The sequence below is a fragment of the Apteryx rowi genome, unplaced genomic scaffold (genome assembly GCF_003343035.1).
Source record: "Apteryx rowi isolate R43461 unplaced genomic scaffold, aptRow1 scaffold_40, whole genome shotgun sequence".
NCBI classification, from domain to species: Eukaryota; Metazoa; Chordata; class Aves; order Apterygiformes; family Apterygidae; genus Apteryx; species Apteryx rowi.
Window position 1 is genome coordinate 1,331,642 of NW_020450530.1, and position 22,126 is coordinate 1,353,767.

At 39.6% G+C, this 22,126-nt stretch overlaps 1 protein-coding gene across 10 annotated transcripts in view; it reads right to left on the bottom strand.

Annotated features, from left to right (window-relative positions):
• Window positions 1-22,060, bottom strand: part of SFI1 (SFI1 centrin binding protein) — a 52,420-nt gene extending 30,360 nt beyond the window's left edge. For 6 of the 10 annotated variants that reach the window (XM_026075133.1, XM_026075134.1, XM_026075135.1 and 3 more), the window contains exons 1-19: window positions 21,755-22,018; window positions 21,289-21,371; window positions 19,050-19,244; window positions 17,904-17,975; window positions 15,528-15,638; window positions 15,111-15,205; window positions 13,462-13,579; window positions 13,092-13,194; window positions 11,592-11,748; window positions 10,637-10,798; window positions 10,140-10,210; window positions 8,852-8,944; window positions 8,294-8,391; window positions 3,644-3,725; window positions 2,510-2,688; window positions 2,201-2,276; window positions 1,528-1,623; window positions 1,050-1,126; window positions 216-318 (exon numbers count right to left, since the gene is read on the bottom strand). In XM_026075133.1, coding sequence (XP_025930918.1) covers window positions 216-318; window positions 1,050-1,126; window positions 1,528-1,623; window positions 2,201-2,276; window positions 2,510-2,688; window positions 3,644-3,725; window positions 8,294-8,391; window positions 8,852-8,944; window positions 10,140-10,210; window positions 10,637-10,798; window positions 11,592-11,748; window positions 13,092-13,194; window positions 13,462-13,579; window positions 15,111-15,205; window positions 15,528-15,638; window positions 17,904-17,975; window positions 19,050-19,244; window positions 21,289-21,308 — 1,908 coding nt within the window. In that variant the 5' untranslated portion in view covers window positions 21,309-21,371; window positions 21,755-22,018. Of the gene's footprint in view, window positions 1-215; window positions 319-1,049; window positions 1,127-1,527; window positions 1,624-2,200; window positions 2,277-2,509; window positions 2,689-3,643; window positions 3,726-8,293; window positions 8,392-8,851; window positions 8,945-10,139; window positions 10,211-10,636; window positions 10,799-11,591; window positions 11,749-13,091; window positions 13,195-13,461; window positions 13,580-15,110; window positions 15,206-15,527; window positions 15,639-17,903; window positions 17,976-19,049; window positions 19,245-21,288; window positions 21,372-21,754 lie in introns of all 10 variants that reach the window. The other 4 variants (XM_026075129.1, XM_026075138.1, XM_026075136.1 and 1 more) reach the window with 4 other exon arrangements.
• Between the last annotated feature and the right edge of the window lie 66 nt (window positions 22,061-22,126).

A 22,126-nucleotide genomic window follows, 5' to 3' on the forward strand; every position in this document is an offset into this window, starting at 1 on the left:
GAGAGAAGTAGAAGAGAAAAAAACCATGAGCTCGCTGCAGAGATGCCTGCTGAGATAAAGTAGAATGAGAGTTGGGACTTTCCAAGTTTTTAGACCTTTCTTAGTAGTGGCTTTTAGATGAAGTTATGAGCTTTGGTCCTTCTAATTGCATTACCTGACTCCTGCCTGAACTAGTATTTCTTCCTACACCTTGGTATCTGCTATACAGACCTTACCTTTGACAGGATCGCTCTCCTGTAATGCTGATCTGCCCGAGTAGCTGCCTTAGCTTCATGTACAAGAGCAAGGGCATTTTCTCTCCATATATGCAGCAGCTGTCTGAAGGCAAAATGAAAAGAAAAACATTAAGAAGGATTCTCGCTTGTTCTTACTTCAACGCAACTTGTTCACTTGGTACCCTCCCACTCACTGGGGAACCAAAACCAGCTGCTTTCATAAACTCAGTCTTGCAAATCAGCTTCTGTCCCTTCAGGTCTCTGCTGAAGAGAAGGCAGTGCAAAAGCAGAACACACCCTTAAATCTAGCACCTTAAGCAGAGTCAGTCACACTCTGCAGGTGTATAGCACTGAAGAAAAAGCCATCAGGTAGCTAAAACTAAAGCAACTACAACCAATATACAGTGACTATTACCTTTAATCACTCTCCTCACTATAATGTAAGGCAGCCTCTACATGTTCCAAGACGCTTTAAGACCAGCGCAGTCAGAATCCATCTGCTGCAGGGAACAATATAGTTTACTGCCTGGTGTCTTTCATGGGACTGAACAGAGATAAACTTTGGCAAATGCAACAGGCACAGTCATCGCCAGAGGGAAGATTTTGGAACTTGATTAAAGAGACAGTAAAGAAACTAAAGCMTAACAGCTGACAATCCAGTGAGAGGTTGACCCGTTTTAGTCGGATGAGCTGCAGAGAAACAGCAAYGGTGGGAAGAGACAATTCCCAGCACCAAATGCTCAAAAATTCACAAAGGTGGCAGCGAAAGAGAGAGTAATTTGACTGCAGTGCAGTCACTTCCCTCCCACGCTGCACAAGGAAACATAGGCTTACCGCAGCAGCAGTCTAGTGTGTTGCTTCTCCTTTTCAGCTACTTGGTACAGAATGCAYTGTATGTTATGCTGGTAACTCTGCAAGAAAAGCAGTGAGAGGTGAGACTTTTCTAAGCTACCTAAACCTCTGAGGAGGGAAGACCTCTGGAAACGCTTAGCAGCTTTAGAATCCAGGAAGAAATTAAGCTGCAGCCACTGGAATTAAATGCTGTTTTTTTCTGAGATGCAATAGCCRTTACATGCTAGTTAATGCTAGCTGTCACATACCCTTCATCAAAACCACAAAGTTACATTGGTTCTTTTGCTTCAAAAATCAATGATAAAGCTCACATAACCCTATCTAGCAACAATAGCTCCATTCTACCTTGCGCCCTTGGTACATAAGCCACTAGAGTGAAACAGTGTGGCAGCTCTTCGGTTCTCACAATCAAGCACACACAGTTAAGTTCAACAAAGAAAAGGGCATCCTTCTCTCCTACCTTCCAGGCTGCCAAGGCCTTGCCCAATAATGCGTGCTGATAGTGCATGTCTGCTCGCACCAGCTTCTTCCATTTCTCACACTGATGTCCCACATACTACAAGGAAAAAAAAAGAAAAAACAAACAAAAAAACAACCTCTGATATAGACATGCTGGAGGGAAAACAGGCAGTRAAAGAGAGCAGAGGGAAAAGGAACATTCCCAATCTCTGAGGAAATATCAATCCTTTATATTGGCATAAGTTCTCGCTCAAAGTAGTGCTGCACTCTGCTGTTTCTCTGAAAGGGCTATTTGAGGCCTTTTTCCATACTTTCCAGGAACGGTCTTAAAGACTGGCACAATTCACTCAAGTTAATAGTTCTGGACCAACAGACCACTGTCAACTCTAAAACTTGTCACAGACTCTCACGACATGCTGCAAGACACATTTGGTACATCAGGTACTAAAGGGAAGGCAAGGGAAAGGCCCAGCATAAAAGTGAAATGCCATCTGATAGGACCTTTTGTGACCCATGCAGAGCTATGAGCTATCCACCATGCTAAGCTCAGAATGACTAGTATTTAACATTAAAAAATTCCTTTAATTTTGTTCCTAAAGTAGCCATATGGGTAAAAAATAATCTCAACATAACAAAAAGGATTCAAGCTTTCCCCCATCTGTTAAGTGTCTCACCTCTCTCCACTTGTTCCAAGACCGCTGCAGACACTTTGAATAGTGAAATTGTACGGCTTGCATCTCCTTGAGCCTCCTAAAGGAAAAACAATTTAGTTTTCTCTTGCAATGTAACTCATGTTAGTAAACCCCTCCAACACAGATATGAGTTCACACTCACTATTTTCAGTAAGTCATTTACTGAAAGACAAACTAGTAGATTCTAAAGCACAAATAAGGAGTCAGAGTCACTGAATTAAATGCTGCTTTGTCAAAGTGGGCTGCCACAGGGCCAATCCAAATAATTCTCCCTTTTGAGAAACTTCTTACTCTGTTTTTCTCTCCTGAGTATTTTGCTTCCACAGACAGAAAGCCTTTAACAGCAGCACGTAGCTGTAGTGATCTCTGGCACGAACCAAGTCCTCTTGCTCCTCCAGGCACACATTTGTTCTTCTGCGCCAGAAGCACCAGAAACAAATCARCAGTTGCCTCTCAAAATGAAGTACAGCCTATAATGGAGAGAAGACAGCAACGAATGCATGACACAGGCAAAAACAACAGAAGACAATTCTTCAAAGGCGACAGGCACAGCAGAACTGTCCTATGTTTTTTTTCCCTTCTACTCAAGTTGAATAACAATGGACACATGCCATAAAAACCCCTTTCCTGAAAGTTTTTCTGAATGTGTTCTGTAGGTACCTGTTTGTGTGGATGGAGAAACCGTTACCAGAAAACAGCAGGCCAAAGAGAGGAAAAATATAGGCTGATAAGTAGCATGTGAAAGTCTCTGAAGAACAGATAAGCTCCAGAGACTAGTCCTGTTGAACTCACAAGAACTGATAAACTTGGAACACGAGGAGTCAGCTGAATCTGCACAAGGCCACCAGCGGACACGAACATCAACACTGCGTTGTGTAACTTGGACTACATCAAATAAAACAGTGGCTGCTATATGCAAACAAAGACTTCAGGATTATGTGTACACCTGATGAAACAAAGGATCTTGTGGGATTTTCTGAACATCTAGAAGCCACTTGTGTGTCAGTACAACCCTCYGCTTCTTAATAAACAGCTGGAGTTGGCCTCCCAACTGTTGCTCCAACCACATAAGAAAGGGGGAGAGAGACAGAGTGCGCGTATGAGAGAGAGAAAGAGACAGAGAAAGAGAGAGAGAGTGTGTGTGTGCGTGTGTATGCACATTCATACTGTGTCAAGGAATAAGTGAATGTATTGCCTGAATAGTTATCTGCTATTAATAATAACAGCTTGATCCTATTAAGAACAGCTTAATTTTAAAAAGGTGTTCTAGCAAACATTGCTTGTGATCTGTATCTCCCCTGACTTGATCCCTGGCCATGGAAAAGGGAATTTACAACAGCATCTCATGTAACCGATGTTCACAAATGGTGACTGAGAAATCATCCCTTCTACTTCCTGATCGAGGCCAGATAAAGAGCTATTTACCCTCTTCTCTCCCATTCGGTATTCTCGCTGCTTGCATGTCCTCAGCCACCATATGTCAAATACCTTTCTCATCAATACCTCCCTGCAAGCAAAAAGGGGAATGTCAGCACAAGAGAGAATTCCTTCAGACAACAGGTTGATTTTATGGACTTCAAAAGACCAATCTGTCTACATGTTAAATAGTTACTTGATTCTGAGTCGTGCAAGCCTTTTTTTTAAAAAAAAAAAAAAAAAAAGAAAGATAAGACAGCTATATATCTTCATTATTCTCTGGTTTAAAAAAAAAAAAAAAGTGTAGTAATTAGTCCATCCCCTGAAACCCTTCCCAGGACACATAAGATTAATGAATTCATTGAAGTTATTAGAACTCCTTGCTTTCATTCACATCATTCAAAAGATTCTAACTTCTGATCACTTCATTAATTTTACTTACGAACAGACACACAGAAAATTATAAAAGAACCTTTAACAACTTGTCCACTATAAACACAATCTACTCCCTCCTCCCTTGGAAATATTTTAAAGATCCTACTCTATACTTTTTTTTAAAACAAACATTGTAATAGGACTTGCAAAAAGTTATGACAACAAATAACAAAGAGCAGCAGTGTGGCCTGACATCAAGAACGAATGGATTCTACCAAAGTCTTCTTTCATGAACAAGATCAGGTTAGTTGCCCTCATTATCAAAGCTTCCTTCCCTCTAGATGAAGATAATGCTTACTTGCTAGTCTGCCTCCATCCCAGGGAGGCACAAGAATCATTACAAATTAGTATTCTGAAGATGCAATACATGTTTGGGATTAGGTGCTCTCTCTCTCTCTCACACAGAGCGAGTATATGGTAGAACTGTCCTAGTCCAGAAGCCTGAGCTAAAGCCTAATGGAAATAACACCCAGTTCAAGCTACATAAGCTCTTTCTAACACTCAGTAATGTGTTTGTACTAATTAGAATAATTAGGCCAGCAAGTCCCAGCCCTTCTCTAGTCTAAAGAGCTCTGAAAGATATTTTGGACTCTTACCAGGTAGTTGTTGGTAGGTAGTTATTACAGCTCATTACAAGTTTATAGGTTGGCAAACAGCAAGAGTTAAGTAAGTCTTCCTGGAGGGTACTGGTGGTTGCCAACAAGAGTGTTTTTGATCTGTGTACAGTCACAAATCTCAAAATTTATGGCTCTTCTGGAGCATCTCCTGGGTCTGACCATAGATGCAGTAGTTGGGCACTGACTGGTACGACAGCATGTATGTGCATCAGAGACAGATGTGGAACATGAGCTCTGGCAAGCCACCATGGAAGTTTTATTTAGGCACAGGACTGGTTGGAAAGTGCATTYGGACTTCTGAACAAGGACCATGCTTCTTACAATTTCTTCTTTTGTGTTCAGAAAACAGAAGTTCATTTATACCCTTTTTAAAGAACAAAAATTGCACATGAAAACATTCCTGACTCCTGGAATCATAGAACCCATCAGAGGCTTTGAACTATCTGTTCATCCCTTCCCTGGTGAAAGAGGCACAAGTTACATTGCAGCAGTTTCATGCTGCAGCTCACCTTCACTGAGCTTAAACCTCCTGGGTCTTTGAGCCTCTTCTCCCTCCATCTCCAGAGGGAAAGCTAATGCAGCACAGCTGCACTCACATGAGTTGGAAAAACTCCTAATTGCTTGCAGAAAGGCAGCTGCCCTCATTACTCAGCCCTCCAAAGCTGTTTGTGAATCTCTCAAAAAGCAAGCCAATGTCTAAGGCAAAACAGCTTTCTCTAGCTTGTTTTTCAACTGCGAAGCCCGGCTTCTGATGACAGAAGCACATCAATCTAAGAAACACACAGTGTGACTGTCCTCTCCCAGTGAAAGGTGCAAGGTCCCAAGTCTGCTAGGAAAGAGGATTCAATGCTAAAGAACAGGTTTTTCTCCCAGCTTACACAGGAAGAAGAGTGTCCCAGGAGGGCATCCACTGTAAGAGTATATGTCCAAACACAGCCTTTTTCAAGGGAAGCAAACCTTTTGTTAGTCTTCTAATATAGGAAATGGGAGATATGGTTTAATAGCATCATAGCTCTACCTGAGGAGAGTCAGGATTGCATCCACAAATACGAATAYGAGCCCAGTTAAGGTCTTTAAGGAGTCTTGCACATAAAAAATTTTTTTTCTCCCWCTCCATCAAAATTTTTTCCATCTGATTTCCATAATGAACAAATACATACTCCTGTATCTTAAAACTCTGTGCATAGCTCCCATAATATACCAGTAAAAGTAATTAGTAATTTATATTGTTATTCTAAGACAAAGGCTAACAGTCAAATTTTCAGTGATGAGAAACCACAGCATCCATTTACTTTACTAGAAAACAAAAACACTAAACATCTCTGAAGAAAGTTTCCTAGTAATTTCACTCAATTCTACACTGTAAACCTAAACCAAAACAATTCCACCAATTATTTTGGTGCAAGACTATGGTTGTGAAACATAACCAGTATAACCATTTTGAGTCTGTGTGCTTTTCCTACGAGTTCCATATTCACAGTTCTTAAACCACTTCCATGCCTGAATGGCAGCAGGCAAAATTATATTCCCCAAACGCCTATCAGCTTTGACATACTGCATCTAAAGAGAAGCAACCAGCTTTATTCCATTTCAGAACAACATTTCCTCAATCTCTATCTCCCAGTGAATTTAAAACAAGATTGTCTGAAATAAATAACCCTAGTCAATTTAGAAAAAAAATTGCTGACATTTGTCTTTAAGTGTTTGATTCTAATCCTGAAAGCACAGTGGACACTTCTCTTGAGGAAGGAAACCAAAAACGAACAGCACCTCATTAATACAATAATAAGTGGTACAAGTAGCATGAATTTATTTAGGTTGGTTATTCAGTGGCTCATTTAATCCAGTGCTATGCACAGGGATTACGAACATCGCTAACAAACCACAACTGAGGTCCTAAAATCAGAACCAAAATGGGGACAAAGCCAATGCTTAGTTATCCATTACTCCAATAAGGAAAGAAGATAAAATAAACCACCCAAGTGGCACCTAATTTACACATGAGCAAACAGAAAACTATCCTTAACCAAAATCAGTTTTCTTTTTGTTTCTTTAAACCGACTGAACTGCAGAACTGTCTCTAATTTCACATTCTTTTTAACCTTTCATTCCCAAAACCAGTCCAAATGATATGCAGCACTTTGTTATCCACTCCAAAGACACCCAGCTTCACACTGAATCTTACACTGAGGCTTGAAGAGACAACCTTGAAGTAGTCTTTATAGTGTAAATATCATCAGAATTGAAGTACAATTACCCTCCTCAACTAGTAAGTGCTTGAGCATTATCTGCCCTGGAGAGCAAAATAAAAGCAAGGAAACAGTCAGTAAAAGATTCAGAAAAGGTGGTAGCGGACTGTGCCCAACAGTCAATGCTCAGCAAAGCCACTACCAGCCATGGAGTCCACAGATAGTAAAAACTACTTGAACATTGGAGAGATTCCATACCTGCCTCAATTTTCTCCACTTGACATTCTCTAACCACAACTTGAGAGATCTGTGCAGTAACGATGCTCCGAAAAATAAATGAAACAAGAATCAACTCAAACTTAGTACCAAGTACATCACTGCTCTCCGGTAGCATTAGCTTCTTTCAATCAGGAAAATTTTACTACTTACAGCAAACTTTGCTGGGATGCTTAGAAGAAATGAGATAAGAATTTTAGTGCATAGAAGATACCTAGGTAGTTCTCTGATCTGTAGAAAATCAAGTATGTTCTTGAAGGCAGACTGTGCTAAACAGAAAAAGAACTTCACACATAAGCACGCATGGCAGAATGAAGTACCACACCCTCCCATATTATCCTGAAGCTAACTTAAACCAAACAACTGTATGTGGCTCACTGCACTAATATACTAAATTGGGACCTCTTAACAGGTTTAATTTGAGAGCAGCACCACAATATCATGGCTGTAGAGTTTTCAGTTTCAACTCTAGCCCCAGGATCTGTGTACAGCACAGCATAACATGCTGTACTGCATAGCACAGACCTATCTTGTGGAGGTCTCATTCTCCCCTGTTAAGCTTCACCCAAAATCAAGAAGGTTCTAAGTCAACGTTCAGAATATTAGCACATCCTGTAATTTTGGAACTGGCTGAAGGCAGCATTAAGAATAAACGGACAGAAAAAACATCAGAACCAAATATATATCCTTCCAACTTCATCATAACAAACACGTGTACTTCCCACCAAGCTCCACAGGTCAAATTTAAAAACTTTTTGCCTGCTTTGTTAACATTGATTTATTCCTCGTACTAAACAAATTGAGCCTCTGCAAAAAAACCCCTTACCATTACTCTTGCAACACCTCTAGCAGCAGAGCTAGCGTACATGAGCCACCAATGCAGCAGCAAGCCTTTTAAGCCTTGTTTGTGCTCATGCTCCAACCTACTGCTATTACCAGCAGGATTTTCAGGTTTTGTAGCTAACATCAACAAGGCTCATAGCTATAAGCAAGAGGTGTAAATTGTCCATTCTTCAAAAAAAAGATGAGAGTAAATTGCATCAGGATGGTCAAGCTCCTGAAAGCATTACCAGATTTTAAAGCAGAACTAAAGGCCTACAAGCCTCACATCTGTATTGAAATATGAATTTCTCTCTGCGTACCTGTAATGGGTAGGAGCCACTGATGATAAAGCCTGCTGCTGTTCTTCCTCCTTCTCTTCCAAACGTGATTTCCAACGGTTCCAGAAGTTCTGCAGCACCTGAAGAAAACAGCAAAGATAAGAAAAACATAGATAATGAGAGAGGAGAAGAATGCAAAGAAGGAAATTACTAAATGTCCTACTGAAATGGCATTAGGAGTCAACCCTGGCAGAATGTTGCCCTGCTTCATAAAACAAAGCAGTGTAAAAAAAGTCTAGGAGCTCAGTACTTTCCTATTTTCCCCATTCAGGATTAAAGCTAATTGCTCCTTGCAATGCAAAATGAAGGAACACTTGCTATAAATTTTTCTGGCAAAAGTCATGATATACATAGGAAAACAGAAAACTGAACTAATGAGTCTAAGATGGACAGTTGATTTATGCAAGAGATTTTCTGGGGCTGCTAGTAATTAGGAACAAAGCCACTGATTTAACAAACTATTTTGCAGGTGAAGGTGTAAGCCAACGGGCCAGCTCAAGAAAAATTCTGATGCAGAACAGTTCAAAAAATCAAACTCACTGTGACTTGATGCTGACGGTATGCCAGATTTTTTCTCATTTGCTGAAGACGAGCATTCACGACATTCTGCCGAAGACCCTTAAGCCCAAATTGCTGTAACAACAAGAAATGTACACAACTTTCATGCAGTTCAAAGCACTAAGTGCTGATCAGTTTAGATCTGGCTGCTCCTGAAAGACAGCTTAAATTGGGTGTACAAGACTCCATGTTAGTGCTCTTACACTAAGGTTTTTGATTTTGTCATTGAAACAGCTATGCATTAGCTTCTCCTAACAAATGATTACTTTTCCAGCTAAACTAAAATTCCCTTCCACCTCCCCAGGTGAGCCACCTGACTCTTTATTCAACCATCAACACCACTACCCAACTCCTTTCCCAAACTATCTCTTCCTTTGATTGAAGATTCATAACTTGATCCTTATCAAATTAGAAAAGACCCACTTCCCGTCCAGGCCTCCTCTGCGCAAGAGAGAGAGGGTTAGTATATTTTTAAAACTGTAGTTCTTTTGGACTACAATTCTGTAACAGTGGACTCGCACAATACCAAACATGCATCCTGCCTTGAAGTGCTCTTACAGTCACTAACATTTTCAAACTATAATCCAGAAAGATTTATTGCCATTCTTGTGATGATCAGTACTGATCCGCATCAAAAAAGCTGAAGACCTTGTGACCGCCTTTTAAACAGTCCTCAAGGATTACTCTTTTTTTTGGGGGGGGGGGGGGGGAAATAAAGACACTTAGTCTTAACTCACTGCATAGGCACAAGGTATCTTTGAACTCTCACATGCAAACAGCATGTGTACATTACTAGAGAGGGAAGTACAAATAATTCCTGTAGCAAAACAGTGTAAAAGCAGACAGAAACATTTGGGGTAGCAATACATAATAGAGGCGAGGAAAATCAACAGGGTATATCAAGGGGAAAATGCTAATGCATGGTGAAAAGGCCAGGGAGCATTAGAGCCCTAAACTGTCAAGATTAATTTGCTACTTAACCAGTTTCCTGATTGGAAGAATAACTATTTCAGAGAGTAGCACAGTTTCCCCATCTGGATTCAAGCAGCCATCCGTATCTTTCTCTGCACGAAGAATAAAAAGTCTGGCAGATTCTGCAGTAGTTGGAATCTGGAAACCTGATGTCTGATCTGAACTCATCATGACAGGAATGGTGCATTCCTCACTTAACAACCACACATCACTGTTAGTATTAAAGGCACATTGTCAGCCATAATTATTTGAATTCTCTCCAGAGACACTTTCATCTGAAGTATAACAGTGCTCTTACCAACAAACGATGCCTGTGGTGTTTTTCAGCCAGCTCACGCCGCCAAGCCTCTTCCACACACAGTACAACATCCGTCACTGAGTTAAAGCATCTTTTACATGGAAAGGCCCATCCCCATATATACACAACGTTCCCCCACAGACAGGCACTAAATCTCTATCTCAATTTGCTTCAATACTTGAATTTCCTGCACTGTTATCTGTAAGGAGATATTTTGATTATGGTCAAGTTTTTATGTATTGCTGGTTTACCACGACACATTTCCGATTCATTATTAAGCAAGTAACTCCTCTCTAACCTTAAATTATCTCCTGCAGGTTCTTCGCTGTCAACAAGCCTACTGTGACTGCAACAATTTTATTAATCGTTAGTATAGTCTTACATACATAACATGTTTGTCAACGATGCTACTACATGACATTGCTGTTAATTAACCAGATCCTTCCCTTGAAGGAATACTTTTTATCCGTCTCCTCTAGGTACTAAATAAAGGATACAATGCTTCCAGTGTGCAAAGACTCTCCATAAGACAATCTTTGCTGCTAGCTTTTCAATGCGCTTTTGGTGAGCATGCATTCTTCTCCTGCACTCCCATGACTGCTGCCAGCCTGAGAAACACCACTGGACTGCCCTGTCTTGGTGATGCTCCCGAGCCAGCTCTAGAAAACAAACATACAAATTACTCGTGACTTGCTCAATTCTGGGGTCATTTATATCAGCTCATGGTCATGACGTTCAAGCCACAGGTTCTCAAGTGACAGAAACTCTAACATTGGGAAGTGATGATAAGAATTCACAGTAACACTCAACTATGGACTATATTCTTCCTTTTGTTCAGGAAGGCAGTTTTAAAGCAGTAAAATACTGTATTGATTTAAAAAGGGAAAATTAAGACACTATGTCACTTATCCAACATACACAAGCTTGCTTCCATTTTAACATACTGCTATTACTAGCTTCCAGATACCCAAGTTGAATTCTTTTCCACTACCACAAATCAACAGACATTCACACAAGTGTCTAAACTCAACACCGTGACTTCAAGGGAGAAAGAGAAAGAACTAGTGCAACAATCTTTATCATCCCATATCAGTTTTATTTTGACTGATTATCAAGAAAATCCACACAGACTGACTGATAATAGTCATGAATACCTCCTTCTCACAGGTATCTCAGAGAATAATCTGCAACGGGCAAGTCTTGCCCAAGAGAACAATACAGCATTTCCTCTTAGGCCACATCCATCCTCTTGCCAGCAAGTGACCGTCTTGACAGTTCAGTATATAACTGCACCTCAGCTAGCCAGGCCTGGGACAGTGTACAGTAAGTCCGAGCCACATCGCACCACCCACTGAGCTGGCATTGCAGTGTCTCCTAGAACAGGAAGAACACCCCTGCGCCCTAGCAAAGGGGACGAGCCCCACTCCGTCCTAACTCATCACTTTCACTCACCATTCTGACGTCTCTTTGCCCTCTGGAGGTTTAAGTGTCCCAGCCAGGCCTCCATACATGTCTTCAGGTTCCGGTGCCGATGGTGAGTTACTGCCCTAGTCTCCTTCTGCTTCTCAGTCTGACTGTATAAATACAGCTCTCTCCACTGCAGCCAAGCCTGACAATTGGGGAGGAAGGAGAGTACGGAAAAAGAAATGGACAAGACTGGGGAAGTAAAATAAAGCAGAGAACACCACCACCACACAGGTAACAGGCAACTCCACGTAAAATCTAAAGGTGGAAATCATGAGCACTGAAGCTTACCCCCCCCCTCAAATAATAATAATAATAAATAATAATAATAATAATATCAATTCTTTAAGGCAGTTCAGAGCTAATAATAAAATGCATCTATGGGCCTGGGCCCTGACACACCCCGCCCCGCTTCAGGATGCCAATTTTATATCCTGACATTCCTTCTACAGGTATTGCCTGCCCTCCCACTCTACTCTGCCCAAATGCCCAAAAGAACACCAGCATAGAAAAGGTAGGGAAACAAAGAATGTCAACATCAAACTTTAAGATACTCTAGCACTTCCTTCATTAAAACACCAGAATAGTACTTTTTGAACAATGGGCTGTCAAATAGAGTATTTTCATTTAAAGAATCATATCTTGAGATATGACAAGATTTTCCAAATCATGAGATTCTTATTAGTAGAATACTGACATCAAAGAGGCAGCGCTGCCATCTTACAGTGAAGGCAGAATTAAATATCATCATCTTTTTTAATGAAGTGGATAAAAAAGCAACAACACTCTCTAGCAAGCGCTGATCAGTTCCAGGTAAGGAAATAAAACCACATCATTTTCGCTTTCACTTCATCTAACATGAACCATTTACTGCAGAAGCTGACAACCTCTCAAGAATATGAAATGAAGGACTGCGTTTTCTTTCTGTAAAAAGGAGTTAAACATGCTGACAGAAATTCATTAAGACATAGGAAGTACTGTCTTATAAAAAAGGCAATGTGCTGTCAATCAGCTGATTGGCACTAGCTTGCCTTCTAACAAAACAGTAGATTGGACTTCTGTGGACTTCAGAACTCTGGGAGAGCTGGATGCAACTACCTTCCAYGCCCTGCCCAAAATGCCACAGCTCCAAACTTGCAAACCTGTTGATTTCTTTTACCTCTTATTTACTTGTGGTTAGTTCTCTAGTGAATAGAACTCTGACACTTTCATTATTATCAAGCACTATATAAAACAATAATAATTCCTTTGGCAAGTCTGCTTCTTAGCAAATATAACACATGGATCCAGTCTGTTTTGTCTAGATTCCTTGTAAATATTTTTTTCTTGTAAAAACATTCTATCTAGACCTGCCTCCATCATAAATACTGTAATTTGCAAAGAAAATGAGCATCAGGCCCATTTTTCATTTAATCTGCGATGTACTGACAACACCTGAGTGCGACTTAAATGTTTGGAACGTTAATAGCTGGAGCTCTTAGGACTTACTCGGAACTGGAGGCTCTGGGCCCAATGCTGCAGAGCCAAAACATTCATTTTACATCCAGCACAGTTCTGGTAGAGTCGCCTTCTCCACACTGCCCATGATATGCTGCCAAGACAATGTTACAGACATGTTCAAAAGCAGTTTCCATAGTTTGGTGCAGAAAATCATCTTCCTCTCACTGGAAAAGGTATGTACCACTTAATCTTTTAAATTCACAGTCTACAGGCAAACTAGGAGAATTCAGACCAAAAAAAAAAATAAAAAAAATCAAATGTGGAATAAAAAGTCATTGCAGGAAAAGATCACAAAATACAGGTAAAAGCCACAGTGTTACAGTCAATGCCTCTCTGCCTGTTTCAAATCTATTCTTACCGCAAACAGCTTCTTTCCCTGAATGCCAATGCCACAGACTGCATTCTGTGCTTCGTCCTTCGAACATCAACATAAATCAGCCAGTGTTGCCATGTCCAGAGCAGCTTCTGTTTATTTGCTGTGCATAACAAATTACAGCAGTTTAAAGCCATGCAAGAATCTGTCATTTTTAATAAGCCTATAACACCACTTCTTACCCTCCTCCCGTCCCCTCAGCCCACAGTGACACCTCGTGGGAAACCCTGAAATCACAGCCACTGGAACCACGGCCGCTACCGTCCACCCTGGCTGAGGGCGTCACGCTGACAGGAATCTCAGACACTGACAACATCATGCAGCTTGCTCAGAGCAGTGTGAATGATCAGATTCAGGTATCGGTACTATGCTTTCTTTTTTTAATTAAAATTTGTCTTCAATGCTTAGAAGGTATATATTAGTATCACAATATTCAGCATAACAACCTTATTGAATAAGATTTACAAGATTGTCTTGGGTTCTTGTAAAAAAGTTCATCAGTACCTCTTCTAGAGTTATCCTCTCTCCATTACAAACGCATAAACCACCCAGAAACACAATAAGTTTATTTAACAAGCCAGTCACAGCTAAAAACAGAACAGGAATCCCAAATTCCAGCCGATCACTTAATGCAGTACACAGCACTGTCTCCTCACAACAGTCTGGTTTGTCAGAACGAACATCACTGAAGCAAAGTTATTAGAAAGAAATCATCCAAAAACATGATTGATTTTATGTTATTTCAACATTTATRCTTTAAAAAAATACATATTTTTTGAAAGGGTTCTTTGTGATCTGGTTTTAATCTACCCTAAAACAGGTCACCTCTACTTTTTTCTTTTTTTTAAACTAAGTAACTCTGTAATCCTTCTGGTCTCACTCACTAAGAAAGGGAATCTAGCTAGTGTATCAATTTGTTTCAAAAAGTGCCAGTCTATATTATATTCCAAGGCTACCTTGATGTGCAAAGATACCAGTTAACTTTGCAGATCAGCATGGAACAAAATGATAGTTTCACCTCTAAAAAGAAAAGAGTCTTTTTCCCCATCAGGGAAATAGATATTCTCTGAAACTGAAGGAAGTTGCAACCAATACAGGCAACTTCAACAGTAGGGCAAATCCACTGCAGAACAATCCATTGCAAGAACCTACGTCACCAGACCGGGGCGCTTCTAAAGCTTAGGYTTCCTTCCAATTGCAAGCATGTGCTGGGAGGAGGAAGGAATACAGATAAAATACGTGCAGTTAAGTTCACAACACAGGAAATCAATATATGATTTCTATAGCCACCATTGATACAGAACTCCAATAACATATTCTATTCCAAACGTCTATTTGAACACACATTAAAAAAAAACCAAAAACACGCAATTCAAAGCAGATGGAGTGGCCCTTAAGCTTCTTCATTGGCTTCCCTAAGCAACTACATAACTACCTAGTGCAGTGCAGGAACCCCCCCGCCAGTTTTAGGCAGACAACCATCTGTACCTAAGAGCATTACAGTTTCATAGGACAGGGGAGATAAACGCGCAAACACATGCAAGGGACAGAGATTCTGTGCAAGCATCTCCCTTGGAAACTCCCATCTCAACACGTCCCCAAATAAAGGTAGTTTCTGTCCCTTCTACACTTACCATGGGACTCTGCGACATAATTCTTACTCCTCTTTTCTTGTTGCTGGCGTATATAGGCTCTCCAAGCCTTGAATATCAGGCTGTAGAGGAAATATCTGAAAAATTTTAAAAAGCCATTCAATGAAATCATTACCAACGCCTATAAGTAGGATCCCTTCAAGGTCAGTTACACTCTGAAGATAGGAATTTCCAGATAGGAAATTTTGACTTTACCCTAGGACAACAGAAGAGTATGTTTCATGAATAATGTAGAAAAAGAGGGGAAGAAAAAATAAGAAAAAAAAGCAATAAAGACATTGCTCTTAGCCCACAGGTACTATTGGTGTCACTTGATTAATAGTATTCACAACTCCTTCAGAACCTAGGGAACATTTTTCACATTGCTATACACACACAAGAGGAAGTCATTTCACAAACCTGTAATGGCAATCAGCTCTGAGGATTAGTTTCTTCTCTCTGCAAACAGTCCACCACTCCTCCTTCCACTCTCCAGAAGTTTTTTGAAGAATCTTCTGGTCATAGTAGCATCTAGGCAGTTCGGACATGGAAAAGATTTGGACATGGGAAACTTTGTAAAGGTTTCCAAGTTGACAATAAATCAGTTTTAATGAAGATTACACCATCTCTTTTCCAGTCTTGTCTGATTGGCCTAACAGTATCTAATTGCAGGAAAAATGCAACCCTTCTGTGATGCTTTTCTCCAAGACTCTAAGAAGTACGACAAGAGGCAATCCGTTTAATGCCTGTAAATACTTCACATAAAATCAAGGAAAGAAAGACAGATGTTGTAAGTGACTTGCCAAATATCAGAGAGCCAGCTAACTTCAGACCTATGAACAACACACCTTTTATGCTCAGTTCTGTGTTTTAACCATCAAACATCTAGCCCTACTGACAAATAATGATACGTATATTTTCCTTGCTAATCTTATTCTTTGTTATTTTAAAATAAAGTATTTTTCTTTTATACACAGATATTAACTACTTTGGATTTTATAATGTTTTGATACTTCCATTGTGTTCTTAGAAACAGCATGCTGATCTTAACTCATCCCAATGTTAAAATCTTCCCAAAGAACACTTAAATAGGCTTAAGAACTCCCTTAATTCAAGTTGCATGTTTTCTATGCTAAAAATCAAGCTGTTCATCTGTTCCATTTACCATTTACTTTCCTTCCACATGCTAAATCAGGCATAAATGGATTTACAAGTCACATATGGCATTCAAATCCTTTAACCCAAGTAGAGTAGCCTCTGCTTTTATACCCAAATTTAATTATCACGCCTGACCAGATAAGAAGTGATGCTACGTTTCAATTGAATTGCGAACAACTGAAGATTAAGATAGAGAAGGGTCTGAATGAGGGAATTAGGATTTTGATTACATATCTCAAAGGATAAGATTTTCTCTAACCAGAAACAACAGCCATCATCTATTATCCCAACCATTTTTTTTAATTTTTTTAAAATATTCTCTCAAACAGTTTTCCATGTGGTCAAGACGACCTGGCCAACATTTTAAGAACCTGGAAGTCTCATCTCTGGAGTATGAATACTTTCCAAAACTTTCTCATCCACTTGTATTTTTGATGGAGATAAGGAAAATGGGAGGACCCATAAAAACACACAAGCTAGCAACAAAAGCACACAACAAGCCCCAACTCACAGCCTTTGCTCACACCAGTACCACTAAGCTTAATGAAGTTACTCACATCTGCAATAACAGGATTAGGTCCCGAATACCTAGATATTCCTTATTACAAACACATAAAAATTATCTCACAAATTGTAATTCATAGCTACCTACCCCAAGCCAAGTTGCTAAGACATTCCAAGCACTCAAGCAGAAAAAAAACAAAAGACAAAAGAAACAAGAGCTATAGGTTAATCTTTTGGATTTAGTGCATTAACAGAACATTTCAAATAAAAGATATGGAGAACTGGGGACTCTCTTAAATCTAAAAATGCAATTAATTTTTGCTGATGTCCCTGGCTGAACTTCAGGAAAAAAACTTAAAAATTATTTCCACTCATCCTCCTTAAAAAAAAAAAGTCCCGAATTTACACAATGCCAAAGCAAGTAATGCAAATTCAGTATATGGGATAGCAAGAATACTACAGTTCACAGGACAACTTCCGTTTACCAACTAAGGCAGTCATAGTCAGAATACATTTGATACTGTAGAATGAAATGGGATAACTAAGGGTCTGATCTTGCTCTCACTGTAACAAATGCAGGTCTTTCCACTGGGAACTGCTTCAGTTCCCAAGGGTGTGGTAAAATAAGAATGAACATGCAAATTAAAGCAAAACAAGAAAAGAGTATCAAAGTGTTGATTTTCAATAGCTGACAGAACACTAACGACAGAAACAAAATGCCTGACACAGGTATTTCAAAGTCATATAGATGCAAAGCATACATAGATACACATTAAAAACAACACTGCAAACGGTAAAGTGAACTGAATTTCAAGACTTAACTGCTTTTCAGACTATTTATAACTTTTAAAAATTGTTAAATTTAAAGCAGGTATTGCATCCATACCCCCAATTATATGCAAGTACAGCTCAGCTTCACAGAGACAACCACAATTCCTCTGAATTTAGTAAGTAAAACTTAACCATGATTATTAAAAACAAACAAAAAGCAGGAGCAAGAGGGGGATTCAAAGGAAACCTTCAAATGATCTCAAAAGACATCCAAATATTTTTTTGGCAACCAGCATTCTCTTATCCCAACGGTACAGCACTAAACCACATCAAAAAAACCTTGATCTCTGAAACTTCATCTACCTGACTTTGGAAGGGAGAACTTGTCCAAATGTCTTTTTTGCCCACAGATAGAAGAATTTCCTTGCTAGGTATCTGGAATATAAACAAAGGTTAATTGTCTTTGTACTCTTCCTCTGTTAATTTTCAGACAGCAGTCTTAAAAATAAAGACTTTCATGCTAGCTCCAAAATAATACTAACGGGCTGGTTTCATAAAGACCAATGCACATACATAACATTTATAGCTTGAAAATAGTCCCTTTAACAGGGCTATTCACCAAGCATAAATAGAGACACCAGCGCATCACTGCAGGACTGATTTGGGACATGCTTGTTTCAGAAACCAAGATAGCTGAGATGTCTTTCATGCAACCACTTACACCCAGTGATACTAAATAGCAGGCTGCTGATTAACTGGGGTGCCTTTATGTGATTTAGAAGACAGGACACGAGCGTTTCTCTGAGATCAACTAGCTGAGTCAGACTTACATTTCTGGAAGAGCTGAGCCAACCTAGTGTTTAGCCCTGAAACAAGGAGGTCTTCCTTCTTCCTTCCTCCCCCACATCAGTTCTGGTTTTTTAGCAAGCCTCTCCAGGATCCAATTCAGCTCACTAAATGTGGTTACGATATTATCACCCTTTCCCCCCTGCTTTTTTAAAATGGGTTCAAGAGCTAAATTGGCTCACAGAGGGCCCCAAGAGGCACCAAAGCCAGCACAAGGTAATTCATGAAAGTGCACAGCCATGAACAGGGTCTCACTCTTTCAGCATACCTGAGCTGCTAGATCAGCTCGATTTGTCCAACAAAATTATAGGTCTTAAATCTCTTAACAGTTACAGCCCCATCTTTGTCATGATTCCTTCAACAAAGGAAGCAAAGAAACACAACAGCAGGGAAAGACTAAAACATTATACTTGACAGTTCCCAGGAAAGTGTATTTTTAAATAGGCATTTTTAAACTTTACATTAGAAAACCAAAAATCTAGGAAACTTGACTGTGCTAACACATGTCCTCAAGTTATCACAAGACATTTTCAGAATTTTTTTGACATCCCTGTGAATAAAACCTTTGCCTTAGCCCTCATTTATACCACTGAAAACTGAAGAATTCTTCAGGAGAACTATCCCCTGCTCCATTCAGTGAAAATTATGTTTTGTACTTATCACCTGATTCGGAGTTCTTTTAACCTTCTTCCTTGATTGCAGGTATACCCAGCTTGACATGGATTGTGATAACCCCTGTTCTGAAATCGATGTCCAGCAGATTGTGGAGCAACAGACTGACAAGCAACAGATTGACCAGTCACATGCATGTTAGGTCTATGAAGTTGTTGGGTTGCATGCATCTTCAGAGATTTTAAACTTAAAAGGAAAGAAAAAAGAAATACTGCATGTAAGACCATGTTAACTGTAAAGAAGTGGCATCATTTCTATAAATTAATCTATAACTAAGCTATACAATCACATAGAGAAATTGACAGCTCCACAATGTTAAAACACATTTAACATCTCTCTTTTCAAGCATTATTCAATAACTTTGTCTCTGGAATTTTAAGGTCATTTCCCCATGAATAGCAGTAAGAGAGATTTCAGAGCAATCATGTCATAGATAGTTCCTTTCTCCTCTACAGTTGAAATGAAAAAGAACTAAAATGCATTTGAGCTTCCCTTCCCATGTATTTATATACAGTAAAAATTAAGGTCTTTACAGAAAAGAACAAGATTTAAACATGTTTTTCTTTTTTTTTTTTTATCCTTGAACATATCAAGCTGTTTTGTCTACCACCGAAAAACTCTCTTGAGGACTACAGAATTGAGGTGAGGATTCTCAGTGATCACTTTAATAGAAAAGCCACTTATACATACAGTCCGTTTACAAGGAGATCTTTCCTAGTCTTCCTTATATTTGAACAAAGCGTGTTCCTTCTTTAAGAAAAAAATTGCTAAAAATCCCTCCCTGTTTTCGCATAGCCATCATTAAAGAAGCAAAATTAAGCAGATTCTTCCATTATGCAGTTTATTTTGAAGCCTAGTTCTAATTTGAAAAATAACTTTAAAATGTGTTTACAAATTCTAAGTATTTTGCCTCAACAATTTTCTGAAAACAAGCATGATAAAAAAAAAAAATCTAACCAGATAAAACCTGTTGAACCAGTTGTATTGAAGCTTCTTTCTCAAAACAAATACTGCCACCACCCTGAAAATTTGCACATTAGAACCACAAACACATTCTTGAACTCCTCAACACTCAACAGAAGAGACGGCCTGAAATCTCATCCCAATAATCACCTGAAGTGAGCTAAGAAAAACATATGGCTACAGCCAGGAAAAATCTTGGTCCCGCAGTTATTGGAATAATCCACACTAAGAGGTTTCAGGAGTTCAGTTGAGCACTCATTCAAAGTATTGACAATAAGTTAGAAAAAAAAATTCCAATAGCTTATTAGTTAAAATCTCATAGCAGAAAGAACAGTATTTTTAGCTTGTTCCAGCAAGCTGTAAAAAGCTAAAACAAAGCTAATGAAAGAAAACAAGAGCTATATTTTGCCAGAGAGATAAATTCTTGTTCCCCTATAAAACATTATTTGAATATTTTCTGAAAAAGAAGGGCCCCATCTGGCAGACAAAAGAATTCTGTGCATGTCAAGATGCGGAGCTGAGGCAACTGCATGCACTTTTGAAGAAAAGAGTTTCAGGCACTTTTTAAATTATGCAAAATAGTTTCCAGTACATTTCTTGTACAGTTCTTGTACTTTTTTATTAGACCCACTTCCCTTCAAAACCTTCTACTCTATTCCAAAGGTAAACTTAGTCTGATTATACACAGTTACAACATCACACAAAATAGTAAAAAATCAAGCGCAGGCGGAACATGTAGAAGTTTGTATTTAAAGTCTAAGGTATGTGAATATGTAATCATTTTTCAATATACATAATTTATAATAGACTATTCCTAAATAGAAGAACTGTATGTGATAGATGTTACACATATGTAGTGATGACAGCCCATGCCCTTGAGAATTTATGTGAAGTAGCCTAGAAAAATAAGGGTTGAAGAAGGATCATTTCCCCATCTTAATGTTAGGGAACAAACACATGTTAAGGATAAGAGAATTGCTTAATACCACAGAGGAAATTTGTGGCTGGGCAAGTGATTGTATTCAAATGTCTTATGACCCAGGCTAATACCTTAAGTTCTTTTGTATTTTAGTGTTATGATAACATAAACCCAGATAAAGTTGTGGGTTTTTTTCTTCCAGGAGGTACATTTTCTGATTAAGAATGTTCCATAGAAATCAATTTAAAAAAATCTTAATTTGTTTCTGTCCCATGGAACGCATAAGTTGTCATAATGAAAATAATACAGCTAAGTCCTTTAACAAGGCAGCATCTTACTACTGCTTACCTGCTCTTGGACTTCTCCATTTTGCCTACAATTCCAAGTCAGTAGTAAATAAATGCACTCTGCACAGGAATGTTGTATATCATCTTTGGACAAAGCGTAAATTATTTCTCGTTATTTATGATGAATCCATCAAATGAACCTATGCTAAATTCACTCTGTACATCTTAAAAACGACCTGAACTCTTCTCACCCAATCTGCACACAAAGAGTGTAATGAATTTCTAGATGTTTAGTATGAATAACATTCTTCTGCACGCTCACGGCCTTGCTGACTTGAGTGATACTATACTGACGTAATCTATTGGTAATGAACAGTTGTAACTGCTTGAACGCTAAGACATCATTGCCTAGTTAAATAAATAAAGCTGTGACTGGAAAAATGCTGTAAAACGGGAAAGGAGACCCTAAGCCATGTACCCTTATTCAAAGACAGGGATTAATAATCAAGGTGTGAGAAAACTGGTACCTAATCAAAYTGATTCCTTTCACACTTCCTTTTTGTCGCTGTCGTTGTTGAGAACCACTGACCTCTCCCTTCACAAGCACATAAGAACGAATAAAACGAAACCGTGAAACCGAGCGGGACGACGAGCCCGCCACAGCCCAGCCCTGCGGAAGGAGGCCCTCAGCGGCGACAAACAAATCGCCTCCCTGCAGCCGCGAAGGCCCCGCGGCGGCGGAGAAGCGGAGGCCGCGGGTCTCCCCGGGCCTGCAGGCGGCGCGAACAGGCTGCAGGTGACGCAGCCCCGGGAGCCCCCAGGAAGGAGCTGCCCCCCCGGCCCGCTCCCCGCCCGGGCCGGGCCGCCCTCCGCACCCCCGTGTCCCCCCACGTCTCCCC